This window comes from Panthera uncia (genome assembly GCF_023721935.1).
Source record: "Panthera uncia isolate 11264 chromosome C1 unlocalized genomic scaffold, Puncia_PCG_1.0 HiC_scaffold_3, whole genome shotgun sequence".
Taxonomy (NCBI): Eukaryota; Metazoa; Chordata; class Mammalia; order Carnivora; family Felidae; genus Panthera; species Panthera uncia.
The window spans coordinates 20,808,489-20,822,784 of record NW_026057584.1 but is presented as its reverse complement, the minus strand read 5'-3'; the positions used below and the strand labels follow the sequence as shown (position 1 = coordinate 20,822,784).

General features: G+C 47.3%; 1 protein-coding gene across 5 annotated transcripts in view; it reads left to right on the top strand.

Moving 5' to 3' along the window:
- The first annotated feature begins 443 nt into the window (after positions 1 to 443).
- The window catches only part of SMARCAL1 (SWI/SNF related, matrix associated, actin dependent regulator of chromatin, subfamily a like 1), a 53,679-nt gene continuing 39,826 nt past the window's right edge, over positions 444 to 14,296 (top strand). Inside the window, exons 1-6 of one of the 5 annotated variants that reach the window (XM_049614933.1) lie at positions 444 to 577; positions 1,849 to 1,885; positions 2,302 to 3,177; positions 3,941 to 3,991; positions 7,978 to 8,211; positions 10,356 to 10,406. In XM_049614933.1, the coding sequence (XP_049470890.1) occupies positions 2,361 to 3,177; positions 3,941 to 3,991; positions 7,978 to 8,211; positions 10,356 to 10,406 (1,153 nt within the window). In that variant the 5' untranslated portion in view covers positions 444 to 577; positions 1,849 to 1,885; positions 2,302 to 2,360. Of the gene's footprint in view, positions 713 to 900; positions 1,436 to 1,848; positions 1,886 to 2,301; positions 3,178 to 3,940; positions 3,992 to 7,977; positions 8,212 to 10,355; positions 10,407 to 14,296 lie in introns of those variants that run through there. The other 4 variants (XM_049614930.1, XM_049614932.1, XM_049614934.1 and 1 more) reach the window with 4 other exon arrangements.

The window sequence follows — 14,296 nt, the reverse complement described above, 5'->3', positions numbered from 1 at the left end:
TATCGTGGAGGTTAAATAAGATAATTCACATTAAATGGCCAGCACAACAACCGATGAAGACAATGATGATGACCACGACGCCAATTCTCTTTAGTCCCTGAAGGTCAGGTAGGAGTTGGAACAAAGGGCGGGGGTTAAATTCCGAGGTTATCGACACCTAGAATGGATGCTCCAGGGGATACTTTTTATTAAGAGCTACCAAATCAATCCGCTGTCTGGGATTCCCCTGGAGACAAGCTGAGACCGCGAGACTCTAGTTTTGGGAACTTCTGGTTTCGGAAAGTTCTCGTTTTGGAAACTTTAAGACCTGGTGTTTGGCTAAACCTTTGTGGGAACGGAGGACTACAATTCCCAGGCTGCATCGCTCCAGTCCCGCCCCGCCCACGTCGGTGCGTGTCCTCTAATTCCCGCCAGGCTCGTGGCCCAAACTACAGGTCCCGGAAGACCTTGCGGCACCGGTCCCCATCACCCACTTCATCACTCCCACTTTATGAAGCGCAACTGCGGCCGCGTTGCCTGCTGGGAAGCGAAGTTCTGCGGTGACCCCTCACCCTCCAGGCCCAAGCGCGGCAGTAAGGTGGGCGAACTGGCGGCGCTGGAATACCCGCTCTTAGCCGCCCACCGGGAAGGGTAATCTAGCTCGAGAGGGATCTGGAGAAACCCCTGGGTTCGGGGAGGCCTCAAACGTGGCTCGTGTCCAGTGCCTCTACGGGTGAGAAGGCGGACGAGACCAAATGCCAGCCTGGAAGAGGGGGTCGGCCACGGGGAAGGGTAGATCCAAGTGGAGATAACAGGGGTGGGAGTGGGGCGTGGCGCTCTGTTATTGCCCGGTGGCGGGAGGCGCGCCCACAGAATGGGGTGGAGCAGGGGGCCCCAGCCGAGGGGCGGCGGGGTGTGAGTGTGGGAGGGTGGGGATGGCTTCAGGACTTGGGGGCTGTTTAGTGGGGTTTCTTCGTCCCCTGGCCTCGCCTCCCGTGGCTAGTGAAGGCAGTCAGCGCACCCGGCTTGGGCCTGGAGATCTTGGGGGTGCAGGAGAGCCCTGGTTGGAAAGTTAGGAGCGTGTTACCCAGGGAGCCTGAGGGCTTCAGCTCTGACCTGGGAACAAAGCCTTTGCCATATCCTTCCTAACTGCTGGTGGTTAGAGGAAGTGAAAGGTCTTGGGGGGTACCATGGAAACTCCGTGTGATGCAGAGCTGTGCCCAGGAGAGTCTTAGCAGCAAGGGAAGCTTTAAACCCCTTCAGAGGCGGAACAGCGCTGCTGGATTCCATCCTCAGGTCGTCATTGTAAACACTCGTGGATGGAGGTCTGGTCCGAACCAAGCCAGAGAAATTGGTGTCCAGCTCCTTGGTTCTAGAATACTGTAAAAGATTGTATTGTTCATAGAAAAATGTCCAAGTAAATAAATTGAAAAAGAAAACCAGGACACGAAACAGTGTATGTAATGATCCTTTTCTGTAATACATAAATGTTTCTCCTGAATATGTGGCATGCATCTACGGATAGGAATAGAAAAAAATCACTCTAAGCTACTCTAAACCACTAACAGTGCTTATTGATGGGTGGTGAGATTACAGACTAATTTTACTCTTTTCTGTACATCTTTTTGTAGCATCTGAGTTTGTACAAGGAGCCTGCATTACTTTTTTTTTTTTTTTTTTTTTTTTTTTTTTTTTGCTGATTTTTCCAAGCGTCATGGTTGCTCTAACGAGGGCCAGCTACTTGTGGCTTTCACCTGGCCACCTGCAGATTGGTTTGCCAGGAAGGATGACAGGATTGAATTCAAGGGGGTGAGTTTACTGTGCAGTCTATATGAGGCTAATCCTGCCTTCCTTCTTTATTTCTTCCAGATTGGCCAGAGTCTGTGTTCACAAGTGACACACCATGGTATGTGGCTGTTTTGGTCTATGTCAGTCTAATCCATGATCACTTCTGGTTTGAAATGTCACCCTTTTCATTATCTGAAAGATCTAGGTTGCACTGCATAACTTCCTTGGGATCTGATAACTCACATTGGCCGGGGGAGATGAGAGGGAGAAAAATATTGCAGCAGAATTACTATTTTAGCTTTGGATTCGATCTTACCTTGCTTTTTGCTTTTTTGTCAGGATCTTTGTTTTAGTGTATGCTACCCACTCTCCCTGTGTGTGTGTGTGTGTGTGTGTTTAATTATAAAAGAAACTTTAACGTATCCCTTGATTGTACTCCTTGTGCATTTCCTGGGACAAAAGCTTGTGAAAATAAAGGTAGGAGCGTGGCCAATATGTTTGATGTTTATTTCAATATTGTTTTTCCTTCCTCAGCTTTTGCCAAGTTTCTGATTGAAGAGTGACAATCCTTGCATAAGCATTTCCCTGTTAAAATGTCCTTGCCTCTCACAGAGGAGCAGAGGAAAAAAATTGAAGAGAATCGACAGAAGGCTCTGGCCCGTAGAGCTGAGAAATTATTAGCAGAACAGCATCAGCGCGCAGGCTCCGGCTCCTCCATTGCCGCCAACTCTTCCCAGTCCAAGCAGGGTCTGCCCCCCAATCTCCCCAGGGAGCCTCCTAAGCCGGTGAGCCATGGTGTCCTTTTCAAACAACAGGATCTCAGCAGTTCATCCACTGGTGACCAAAGACCTCCTAATCCCCACCATTTTCATCTAAGCACTCCACAGCAGGCAAAGGGGAGCGGGAAGATACACGAAGATGTGCCCACAGCCTGCCTGAGCCACAGCCCACCGAGTCAAATGACTGCCACCAGGGTGTCTCCTCCCTTGGCAAAAAGTCCTCCAGGGGCTCCCACTCAACAGCTGTTGTGTTATCAGTCAGGTCAGGCTTCACACGAGACCAAATCCACACCCTTTGCTAACACAGCTCGTGAGCCTTTGGCCAAAGCAAAGAGTTTCCAGAAGACACCGGCTTCTTCCTTTGGACAGCCACACAGGGACCCTGGATTAGACGCCAAGGCAGAGAGGCCCTCCACCTCGGGGCAGAACATTTCTGACAGCCGCTGTGGTTCAGGGAGTGTGACAGCCAGGCCAGAAGGAAGGCTCTCACAGAAATCGGGGGCCTCGTTCCACAAAGCAGTAAGCTCGCAGCAGGGAGCATGCATAAGGAGTGGGGATCGTTTCCAGGTGAAGATCGGGTATAATGCACACCTCATTGCAGTCTTTAAGAGTCTGCCCAGCAGAAGTTACGGTAATGAGCCTTCGGTCTTGTTCTTCTGATGTTTTTTCCTATTTTTAGAGTCTCTTTTAATCTGACAGGTTCTCATAAATACGAAGAGAGCGCATTGGCACATTCTGTCCGTCCAGTTGTTAAAAATTTTTGTTTTTGTTCATGTTTCCTTTTGTAATAGACATCCCTCCAAACAGCTGTCAAACTTGGGGGCTGCCACAGGGCCGTATGGAGAATGGATGAATATTCACTGAGAGGCCAGGTCCCCTGCCGGGTACTTTATTTGTGCTGTAGCACTTAAGCATAACAACCATTTTTTGCGATAGATGAATGTTATTTCCATTTTAAAGGCCATAGAACTGGCTCAGTAAGGGGAAGTAACATGCTGGCATTGGTTCTTCTGGAAGGGCAGAGCCGGGATGTGGTTGGTGCTGCAGCAGCCCAGAGAGCATGCTCCTTCTCACTGTGCTCTGCCTGACTCTACTGGGTCTCGGAGAACTTGGCTTCTAGTTCCACCTCTGTCCTTCTCCCTCTTAGGTGAGGCCATAACGTGCCAGGGCCTGACTTGAGTTCCTCTATAGAGAGTAGAAACACTGTCCGCGCTTGTGTTTGCTTTTGGTCCTCTGCAGGGATTTTGTACATCGGTCGGGGCTCTCACTCAACTGTTTTGAACTCAGTACTCATTCATTCGTTAAGCAAACTTTTACTGAATGTCTAAGTACAACTTATAACGACAGTCATCAACGTCCTTGTGAGCAAACCAAGTACTTCTGTTTCCTTTCAGATCCTGCCACCAAGATGTGGAACTTCAGCATGACCGACTACAGTGCCCTAAGTAAGTGGGCGTGTCGTTGCCTGGCATGCAGGGAGAGACTGGCACTAAACAGCTCCCAGAGCAGCAGATGTGGTCCACCTCATGGTCCAGATGGCATTTAGGACACTCCCGCAGTGTTCTTCTGCCTTCTCACTAACGGCCAGCCTCGGGTGAAGGTCCCCATATGAACAAAAGCTAGCATTTAAAGGAGCTGCTACACAGCAGGTTTTTCTAAGCTTCCTATACAGGCATACCTCAGAGATTTTGCAGGTTTGGTTCCAGACCTCCGCAGTAAAGCAAATGTCACAATAAAGTGACTCAGGCGAAGGTTTTGGTTTCCCAGTGCATATAAAAGTTATGTTTACACCATACTGCAGTCTGTTAAGTATGTAGTGGCATGTCTAAAAACAACAATGTACAAACCTTAATTAAAAAATACTTTATTGCCGGGCACCTGGGTGGCTCAGTCACTTTAGTATCTATCAGACCCTTGATTTCGGCTCAGGTCATGGTCTCACAGTTAGGGAGATGGAGCCCCATGTTGGGCTGTATGCTGGCTGCTTGGAGTCTGCTTGGGATTCTCTCGTTCCCTCCCTCTCTTCCCCGGCTTGTGCGCGTGCTCTCCCTCTCTCTCTCAAAATAAATGAGTCAGCGTAAAAAAATACTTTGTTGCTAAAAAATGGTAATTATCATCTGAGCTTTCAGCAAGTTGTAATCACTGGTCACAAATCCCTATAACAAATATAATAATAATGAAAAAGTTTGAAATATTGCAAGAATTCCCAAAACGTGACAAAGAGGGAGTGAGACAAATTACTGTTGGAACGATGGCGCTGACACCTTTGCTCGATGCGGGGTCGCCACAACGCTTCAACTTCTAAAAACGATATTTGCGAAGTACAGTAAAGCAAAGAGCAATAAAACGAGGTATGCCTGTATACGCCGCGTCTTCTGTTTCTCATAACAACCGTTTTACAGGTATCTGGGAAAACTGAGACCCAGAGAGGATAAGTAACTAAAATAGGATCACGCAGCCAGTGAGTTGCACAACTGGGATTCAGACCCACACAGTCTGACTTCAGAGTGCACGTTCCCACTGGAGTGCTGGCTCCAGCTACGACAGGAAGCTGGCTGCCCCGAGAGTAACGGCTCGGCACACAGCACCCATCCTCACAACGCTACGTGGCTAGTTAACCTGAGCGCTCAGGCTCCAGCGGACACCGTTGACCCAGCCTGGCCCGTTGTCAGAGTCCCCGGATGCCCCACTCTGTCTTCTCACATTTTATTGCCTCTTACACCAAGGTTTTCATCACCTTGGTGCCCGGAGCCTACATCTCTGCCAACGCGTCAGCCCTGGAGGTTCTGGTCTCCCATTTTCATCCTCTCTTTTCTCAGCCATTTCTATGCTCCCTCTTTCCCCACCCGGCTCAAATAGGGAAAAGGTGAGGCCTGTCGAGGTCACTTCTCTGCGGGTTTGGGGCATGAGGTAGAATTGTCTGGAGCCACCAGTCGTTTCTGGGCATGAGGGGTGATGGGACGGCCCCCTGCAGAATTTCCTGTGTCTCTCTTTGGAGTCCCACCTCTTTAAATGTATGGCGTCAGGTGATATCCCTTTCTTTGGTAGCTGCTGGTGATGTTTTTTGGGGGAAGGGCTCACTTCTGTTATTTTAATCCATTTGTTAGGTCTTGGGAGGGGGAGAGCCAGTACTCTGGGTTAAGATTGCAGGTTTCAACACCTGGTTTTCTCATTTTTGCTCAGTTTAGATCAGTGAGTTCCACTGTCATGGGTTTGTTTTACTGTCTTTTTACTCCTTTCTCACAACGCATGGTGACTTGGATGACTTCTGCTTTTGCAAATTCATTTCGGTTTTCTGTGTGATATGGTTGCTTTTTGTAACGCCCCACATCTTTTTTAAAAACTGGTTATTGGGTGGCACCTGGGTGGCTCAGTTGATTGAGAATCCCACTTCGGCTCAGGTCATGATCCCGCAGTTCGTGGGATTGAGCCCTGCATCGGGCTCTGTGCTGACAGCTGAGCCTGGAGCCTGTTTGGGATTCTCTCTCTCCCCCTCTCTCGGCCCCTGTCCCGCGCACTGTCTCTCTCAAAATAAATAAATAAGCTTAAAAAAGAAATGGATTATTGGGCACAAAATTCTCCCTATTGCTTTTAGATGACTTTTACTGCTTATGAATAACTTCGCTCCTCTCTACATCCTTACCAGTGTTTTGCCCAATTGACCCGCTGTCTGCTGAGATAGCCCTTGAACACTCGCGCAGTGACCATGGACTTGTGTGTTCATCCTTGCTCTTTTTCCTCTCTGTTGAAGTACAGTTGACACACAGCGTTACGTCAGTTTCAGGTATACAGCATGGTGACTCAGCAGCTCTGTGTTACGTGGTGCTCAGCACGAGGACAGCCACCATCTGCCCTTGGTCTTTATTTTTCGGATAGGTTTATGATGTGTCTTCACAGTGGTTTATGCTTTTTATCAGTGTCGTGTGTAAAGACTGTCGGTCTTGCTGCCGACTTGCTCTAGGCGTACCTGTGGATTTTGTCTTTTTAACCCTACCACATCTGCGTCGTAGAATGCGTAGAAAGTATATTATCGTGCAAGGAACAACTATTCCCCCATAGTCTCCCCACTCAGTTAACCACTATTAACATTTTGGTCCTGTGCCTTCCAGCCTTTTTTCTAGGCGTTAAAATATACACACTTTATTTTTGTATTAACGGTGAATGTTAACCACTAACTCTGAACTATGAAGAGGCAGGTGTCCATTACCGGACCACTCTGACCTCTAAAAAAATGATTTCATTCGGTTAAACTTAATATTGGCTTTTTGTATGTCTGTCTTTTCCAAAATTTCTTACTAAAAACAATTAACGGCCATATAACATTCCGTGGTATAAACGTGTCACAAGTTGTTTAAATCATTTCGTTTTTATTTCATTTGTATCCGCTCTGGGTTTTTCCAGTGTTAAAGCTGTAAGGAATACCTGTATCCGTTAATCTCTGTATTTTCAGTTGTCAGGTTGGATAGATTCCTGGAAGTGGAATCATTATCAGTGTTTAGGACTCTTCCTAGATAATACCAAATTGTTTTCCAAAAGGTTTTATTCCCAACTAGCAATGCAGATATCTGTTTGTGTGTTTTTTTAAGTTTATTTATTTTGAGAGAGAGCACAAGAGCCGGGGAGGGGCAGAGAGAGAGAGAGAGAGAATCCCGAACAGTGTGGAGCCGGATGCAGGGCTTAAACCCACAAATTGCGAGATCATGACCTGAGCTGAAATCAAGAGTCAGATGCTCAACCTTCTGAGCCACCCAGGCGCTTTTTTTTTTTTTTTAAATCTTGCAAATTTGATGAGTAAAAATGGCTCTTTATTTCTCTGATTATATGTGACGTCGAACACTTCCCCAGATGTTAGTCATTTCTCCCCTCTTTTGAGTTCGTTAGTGAGCTCTACTCACATTTCTTGCAAAAATCTTTATTTGGTAGTTTTGCCTTTCAATTCCATTTGGTTTTTTCGACAGTTTAGTTTTATATAGTCAAATCTGTTAATCTATAAGATGCATCTGTAACAGATAAAATAAGGTTTGAAACTGTGTTTTTGAACTGATGGTTCTGTGTCTCTTTCCCTGGTTCTCCAAGCGGTAGCAGAGCAGTGACCTGGGGGTCGGGTGAAGGGCGTGATTTCTGGGTGTTGACCTCAGTGGCTTCTGTGACACAGCAACAGAAGTTCTCTAATAAGGTCACACATCTTGGTGAGATCCCTCCTCCCCCTGTTCATTTGTGTGTTTTTTAATTTGAACACTTAAGGAGCAGAAGTTCCATTCAGTAACCCTGCAGTTCCCAACGCCCCAGTGAAAGCACGCTTACAAGCCTTCCTAATCTAACCAAGCTTTTTCTCGAGTCCCGCCCCTGCCCTTCTCCTTTGCCTGTCCGAGCACCCCCAGGGTGCTGTGAAAGTCATGCACCTTGTCACATATGTCCTTTCCTTCCGCAGTGAAAGCAGCCCAGAGCCTCCCCTCCGTCACCCTGCAGCCTTTGGAAGGGGCCGAGGACAGCAGGGAGTTGCCCTCTGCTGATGGTGTAGCCCAGGCCCGCCTGCCTTCAGCTCTCTCCCTTGCCTTTGTCAAAGGGCGATGCGTGCTCATCTCCCGGGCCCGCTTTGAGGCAGACATCGGCTACTCTGAACATCTGACTGCAGTGTTTAAGCAGATGGATTCCAGAAATTACGGCAAGTACTTGGCTTCCGCCTGATTCCCAGGATGCATGGTGGTCCGTGTTCTCACACAAGTTGTTTTTCTCTGTTTGAATATTCAGAAGTGATTTTTGTCCCTAGGAGAGCTCGAAAAACAGGCATATGCCATAAAAATAAATGCCCTGGGGTAGACGGAGTCAGTGGTTGTCCAACTTGAGCGTGCATCCAAACCACCTGGGGGGCTTGGTGACACAGCTTGCCAGGCCCCGCTCCCAGAATAAACACTGATGCCTGGTTCCCAGCTGCAGATACTGATTTAACTGTTGCGAGGTGGGGCCTGGGCATTGGTATTTGTAGAAGTCTAATAATCAGCCGGAATTGAACACTGCTGGCCAAAGCAGAGCATTTGTGCTTCAGTTTTTCTGAAGCTCTTCAAAAGGTGCCCCGTGAGAACACGGGGCAGAAGTTAGTTTTAAGAATTCTGCACTACCGGGTTTCATTCTCAGCTTGGGCTTTTTTGTGGCTGTTATGGATCAATATTTCCCATCCTTGATATGGTTTTAGTCTTTTCCGTAGGTGAGTAAGAAAGCAAACCTTTGAAACCTCATGCCTTTGAGACATCATGTTTAGGCAATCTTATGGAAGAAGCCTCTATAGAATTACTTGCTCAGTGAGCTTTCATCAGGGTTTGGGGCTCCTTCCGGAGAAGGGTGATGCCAGCTATTACTGTTTTATTCCTTGGGTGGATCGAGTTTTAACTCGTAAGGGCAGCCTGCTGAGTGGGATTTGGGTGAGATGTGCCGGGGCCTGTCCTGAGGCCAGATGAGCCACTGACACGAGGTCCAGGGTTCTTTGCCTTCCAGGCTCCCTTGGATTTTCGACTTCAGTTTGGAGTAGGCTGCCCTTAAAAGGCCAGTACAGAAGGCCTGTGTGTATTCCACAAAGAGTGACCTTTGAAATCACACCAAATAGATACGGTCTGCTGTTTTGGAAATGTGAACAGCTAAAATATTGGCACCCAGTCCTGCCCACGCTCAGACATCTAGAAACCGTGAGTGGAGTCGTGGGTTTTTTTTTTTTTTTTTTTTTTTTTTGCCGCTTTGCCGTCACTGCTATTCACAGACTTCCCCGTTTGCTGCTCTGCCAGTGTCCGGGTCAAGCTGTTGTCACGAAGAGTGTCCTGTACTATTCCCACGGTGGGAGTAGCCTGTCTGCCTTTGGTCTGTCAGATTACACTGGGGCCACCTTGCTTTTTATTCAGAAACTGACTCCCTATGTTTATGCAGCTTGTTCCCTAACCACCTTGCTTTCTCAGGTTGGTCATACGGAGAAGAGTTCATGTCTGCCATCCAGAAGGCATTTATCTGCAACTATGTAGCTTTCATGATTTTCTCAGAAGGTAGCTCGGTAGGGGAGCCTCTCTAAGAACTTAGCTACGGTTGGGTAGTGAGACACTCCCCTTCTTGGTTAGTACTGTGTGTGATGTGTACTATGCCAATCAGTGGATGGCATCATACTAATAACAACAATAATAATTTATAGTTACTAGCTTTCTTTTGAGTGCTTATTGTTTGCCAGGCACAGTTTCATAAGCATTTAATACTTAAATCTCATGTAATCCTCCTGAAAATCCTGTGAGGCAGGAGCTGTAGTGTCCTCACTTTTCAGGTGCGGAAACTGAGGCACAGAGGTGTTACATAATTTTCCCAAGGTCACACAGCTAGGAAGCGGCAGAACTGGGATTTGAACTGGTGTTTGACTGCTCTGACCCCGGTACCCAGCTTATAGGGTAGTGAGGAGCATGTGAACCTCTTGATACTATGCCTGGCTTAAAGTAAGCACCGGATAAGTGTAAGCTACTGTAATTATCCCCATCTTGGAAATTCAGGGCCTTTCTGACCTGTCAGACCATGCCCGGTCACGTATCACCGTAGGACCCTTTATCACCCCCTTAACAACGCAGTATTATTGCCACATCGGTTTGTCTTTCCTCCCTGAATTCTGTGAAAGCCACGAGGGCAGGTGCTCCTAGCCTCTGTGTCCCCACTGGCGGGCACAGGACCAGCCACCTCATCCTGGCTTCCTGGAGATTTATGAAACCAGGGAATGAACGAATAAGTGCAGTGACGTCGCAGAAGGGCAGGCTGTCACGTTGGCTTGTGTGTTTCTTGTCATTGCAGATGCCAAGACCAGGAGGTGGAGCTTTCTCTTGGAAGAGCACAATAAATTAAGTGAGATGCCTGCCTTGCTTGTTTCATATCATGCTGTTGTTAAGCTTTAATTATCTGCCTTAAATTTAACATATTTTTAAAGAGCACCACTCCCCCACCCCCCCATCCCCTGCCTGTGGTAAGTTCACCTGCTTGTGCCCAGGACATGTGAAGGTGAAGATGGTCCCAGGCAGCCACACCCCGTCTGCTGAGATGGTGGCTTTGGGGCAGCTCGGGCAAACACAGGACCTCTTCTTGCATCCGAGTGCGGCCATGCTAGTCAAGTTCCTGAGGCCCTTGCAACTTCCTACTCATCACAGAAGTGTTAGATGTGGACTTTGGGAATCAGCTGAGCTGGGTTTGCTTTGTGTAGATGGAAGCCACTGTAGATTCCCTCTAAGAAAGGCTCTCGGTTTGCTATGAGAACCAGATGATCAATGAAGGTTGCAAGGTCTAGGTGGCTGTGGGCTTTGTAGCACGCGTAGCATTTAATAAGCCCTTGGAAACTGACTGAGGGAAGGGATGTGTGTACAGGTATCAGTATAAGAAGGAGAAGCCAGTTTGGGCTTACCATTTTTCCTCTCTGTGCTCTGCATGGGTCGGGCAGTAAATTCTAGTGTGCCTGAGAAAGGGGGGACATGGGCATAGCTCAGCCTGCCCTGGAGCGCCCATCTGTCACCCAGCTTCCAAGCTGCACACTCCTGCAGTGGGTCTGTGGCTGGCGCCACTTAGGTTCCTCCTGCTTGGCCCCCTGAGGACTTGGCTGGGCCTCCGAGCCAGTGCTGGTCCCAGTCAGGCCAGGAGAGACATGATCCAGGGGGCAGCTCTGAGTCATTGGCCATCTTGCCCACCAGCCCAGGACTTTCAAGAAGAGGGAGAAGCTGGGTTTCTTCTCTCTGTCTCCTCCTCAAGCGACTGACTAGGTGACATCAGGTAGAGAATTCAACATTCTGGGTCTCCTCTGTCCTTTCAGTGAAAAAAAGGGGTCTTTACTCTCTTTCTATCCTACTGACAGAAGTTAAATAGAAGAGAAGTGTTTCTGATTCCTTGTGGAAGGACTTGCAGCAAACCCAAGGTTAAGTGTGACTGTGATGGGGTCCTTATTTAGCACCAGCAAACACTGGCTGACATGGCGAGGGTGACCGATGTCGAGCTGAGGCCCTGTGGCTGCGGCTTTCTGGAACTTGTGGTTCAGAGTGAACTATTTGGCCAAAGCTAAATTTTTGATAAGCAGTGGGAGTGAGTGTTTCCCTCTTGCCCCTTTGTTTTTCAACCGCAGGAAGGCATATAATTATGTTAGCTATAAAGGCTTTGATTTTTACGGACCAACACGAAGCAGGAAATGTACGGCCTTAGCGGAGGAATGTAATGGAAAACCATGTCTCATGACTCCTGTAACATTATGTAATGGTTCCAAATCTTGTGTGTGCTGTAGACTCTTTGAAATACCTGAGGAACACGATGGATTCTTCACCCAGAAAAATGCACATCCTGGCCACACGTGAAATTTTGCATTTCACGTTAATAATTCCGCAGATCTTAAGAATTCTAGTGTTAGGGCTCAGATTGCTGTGTTACGTGCTATCTTGTCATTACAGCGACTGGTGGAAGAGAAGACTGATTCTACACATTTTATAGATTGCAAAAATCTTGGACCCAGAGAAAGGAGGAAACAGTTGTCTTCCTCATTGGGAGCGTTGTAGGCTTACAATCAAGCCAGTGACAGAAGTCAGACCAGGCTGGTGATCTCGAGGTTGTAGCGTGACCTGTTTGGAAATGTAGATACCAGCACCGTGAATAAGAGGCTGAGGAGACAAGGCTCTTCAGAATACCCCAGTTTAGCTCCCATTTTGTTGACAGACTGCAGACCTGGGGCCTCTCCTCCACCCCTAGCCCTCGTTCCTCCTGTGTGAAGTTAGGTTCCTGGCCCTGAGCTACCGAGCGTGTGCATTTGAAACTCATTAAGAAATGACAGTAAGACCTCCTGAGTGCATGAATGCTTATTGATGACATGGTGACAGTTATTTTCTCCAGATAACGGTGAATCTAAGAGCTTTCCTTCTCCCTCTTTTCTAAGTGACTTGAGGCCTTTCGCCCACGGTGAAATTGGCATAAGGCCTTTTGTTTTCGCCCGGCTGTCACAGTCCAGAAGGGCTCTGCATCCCCCTCACTGATCTTGTCTTGTCAGCTGCTATTTGAAAACACTAACATCTCTCTGCTCTGTGGCTCAGTAGCATTCTGCCGAAGAGCAATTTTACAGAAACGATTTCTAGATGACTCATGAAGCCAGACAGCACATTCCTGTCATCTTCCAGCACCTGGAAAGGACATTAGTGACTTGGGGGGCTGTCTCAGAAACTTACCCACTTGGCTGAACCAGCAGCGTAGGACCATGGAGGCAGTAGCTGGTGGGAGACCGAGTGGAGGTTGCTTTTTCCTCTTGAACGGCTGGGAGAACATAATGCTTACAAAGCACCACATTTCACACCGGCCGGGTCGTCATCCTTTTCTTAGCTTCCATCAGGTATTTGAGCACCGGCGGTCACCAGGATTAAAATAAAAATGGTTTCTGAAAGCACACGGAGTGCTCAGTCTCCTGAAGTGTGCACAAATCAGCATGTGCAGATTTAATTTGGAGGCATAAAATGTATTTCTCTGTCAGTAGGGGAAGTCTCTTTTATATTAAAGCCATCAACCTTACCTAATTTCTTATCATGGTGATTCTGTTCATGCAAACGGTTTCCAGAAATAACTGGTACGTACATTTAGTGAGAGATGGAAATGGATTTAAATATATTGAGACTACAGAGCAATTTAAGGTAGCAGTCGGATGGCTCAGCCCTCCATCTTGAGATCAATACTTACAATGGTAGCCACTTGATGATGTGGCAGAAGACTTGGAATACCTCGTGAGGATGTTAAGAAAAGACGTGACCACGTGGCACACAGAACCAACAACCTTAGAATTTCCAGTACTACTGGGTAGGAATGAAATACACCCAGTTTCTTATTTGGTTCCCTTTACCAGGTTCCTGAAGACAGTTAGCCCCTTGGTGGGTTACTGTGACTCCCAAGGTGCCCGTGAGAAGGGAAAGGACGAAGAGCAACAGAAGATCCGCAGACAGGAGTTACTCTTCTAATTAGATTTTTCAAAGGACAATGATAAGAGGGAAGGCCATCTCGAAAGCCTCAACCCATAGGACAGCAGGCTGTGATGAGTAGATTGCTGATAATTCCTCTACCAGTGACGTCTAGGTCTATCGTCTTTGGTGTTTAACTTGTCTCTCTCCCACCCCCAGAATTATCTGTTTTGTTTGTACCCCTGGTTTATTCTTTTTCTGTTTCTCTCTTAAATAAAGGAGATTTTTTTCCTTCCCTCTTAATTTTAAAATCGGGTGAGGCTAAATTCTCTCAAAAAGCAAAACCATTGAAATTAATTTCCTTTCGTTTCTTGTAGGTCCCAAGTAATTTTTCCCACTTGGGGTAATGGCTCTGACTGGAAGGAGAGATTTCCCTGTCTGTTATATAGGGGTCTGGAACCAGCACACTTGGAAGGAAAGTAAAGACCCCTAAATACAAGCTTTAATTGAAAGAGTCAGAGTAATAGTCACTCTTAGGAACGGTTTAGACTCTGAACTTGGCAGAGGTTGGTAAACTTTTTTTGTAAAGGGCCAGATAGTAAATATTTTAGGCTTTGTGGGCTATATGGTCTCCCATCTACTTGATTTTGTCATTGTGGCAAGCAGGCAGACAGCTGTCATGTCTATGTTCCAGTAACACTTGATCTACAAAAGCAGACAGGCTGGTTTGGCCCGCAGGTCTAAGCTTGCCAACCTACTTTAGAGGTGCTCTCGGGTCACCTCCAAACCAAGGAACTTGGTCGTCTGCTTCACCATTGACGTCACTGCTGT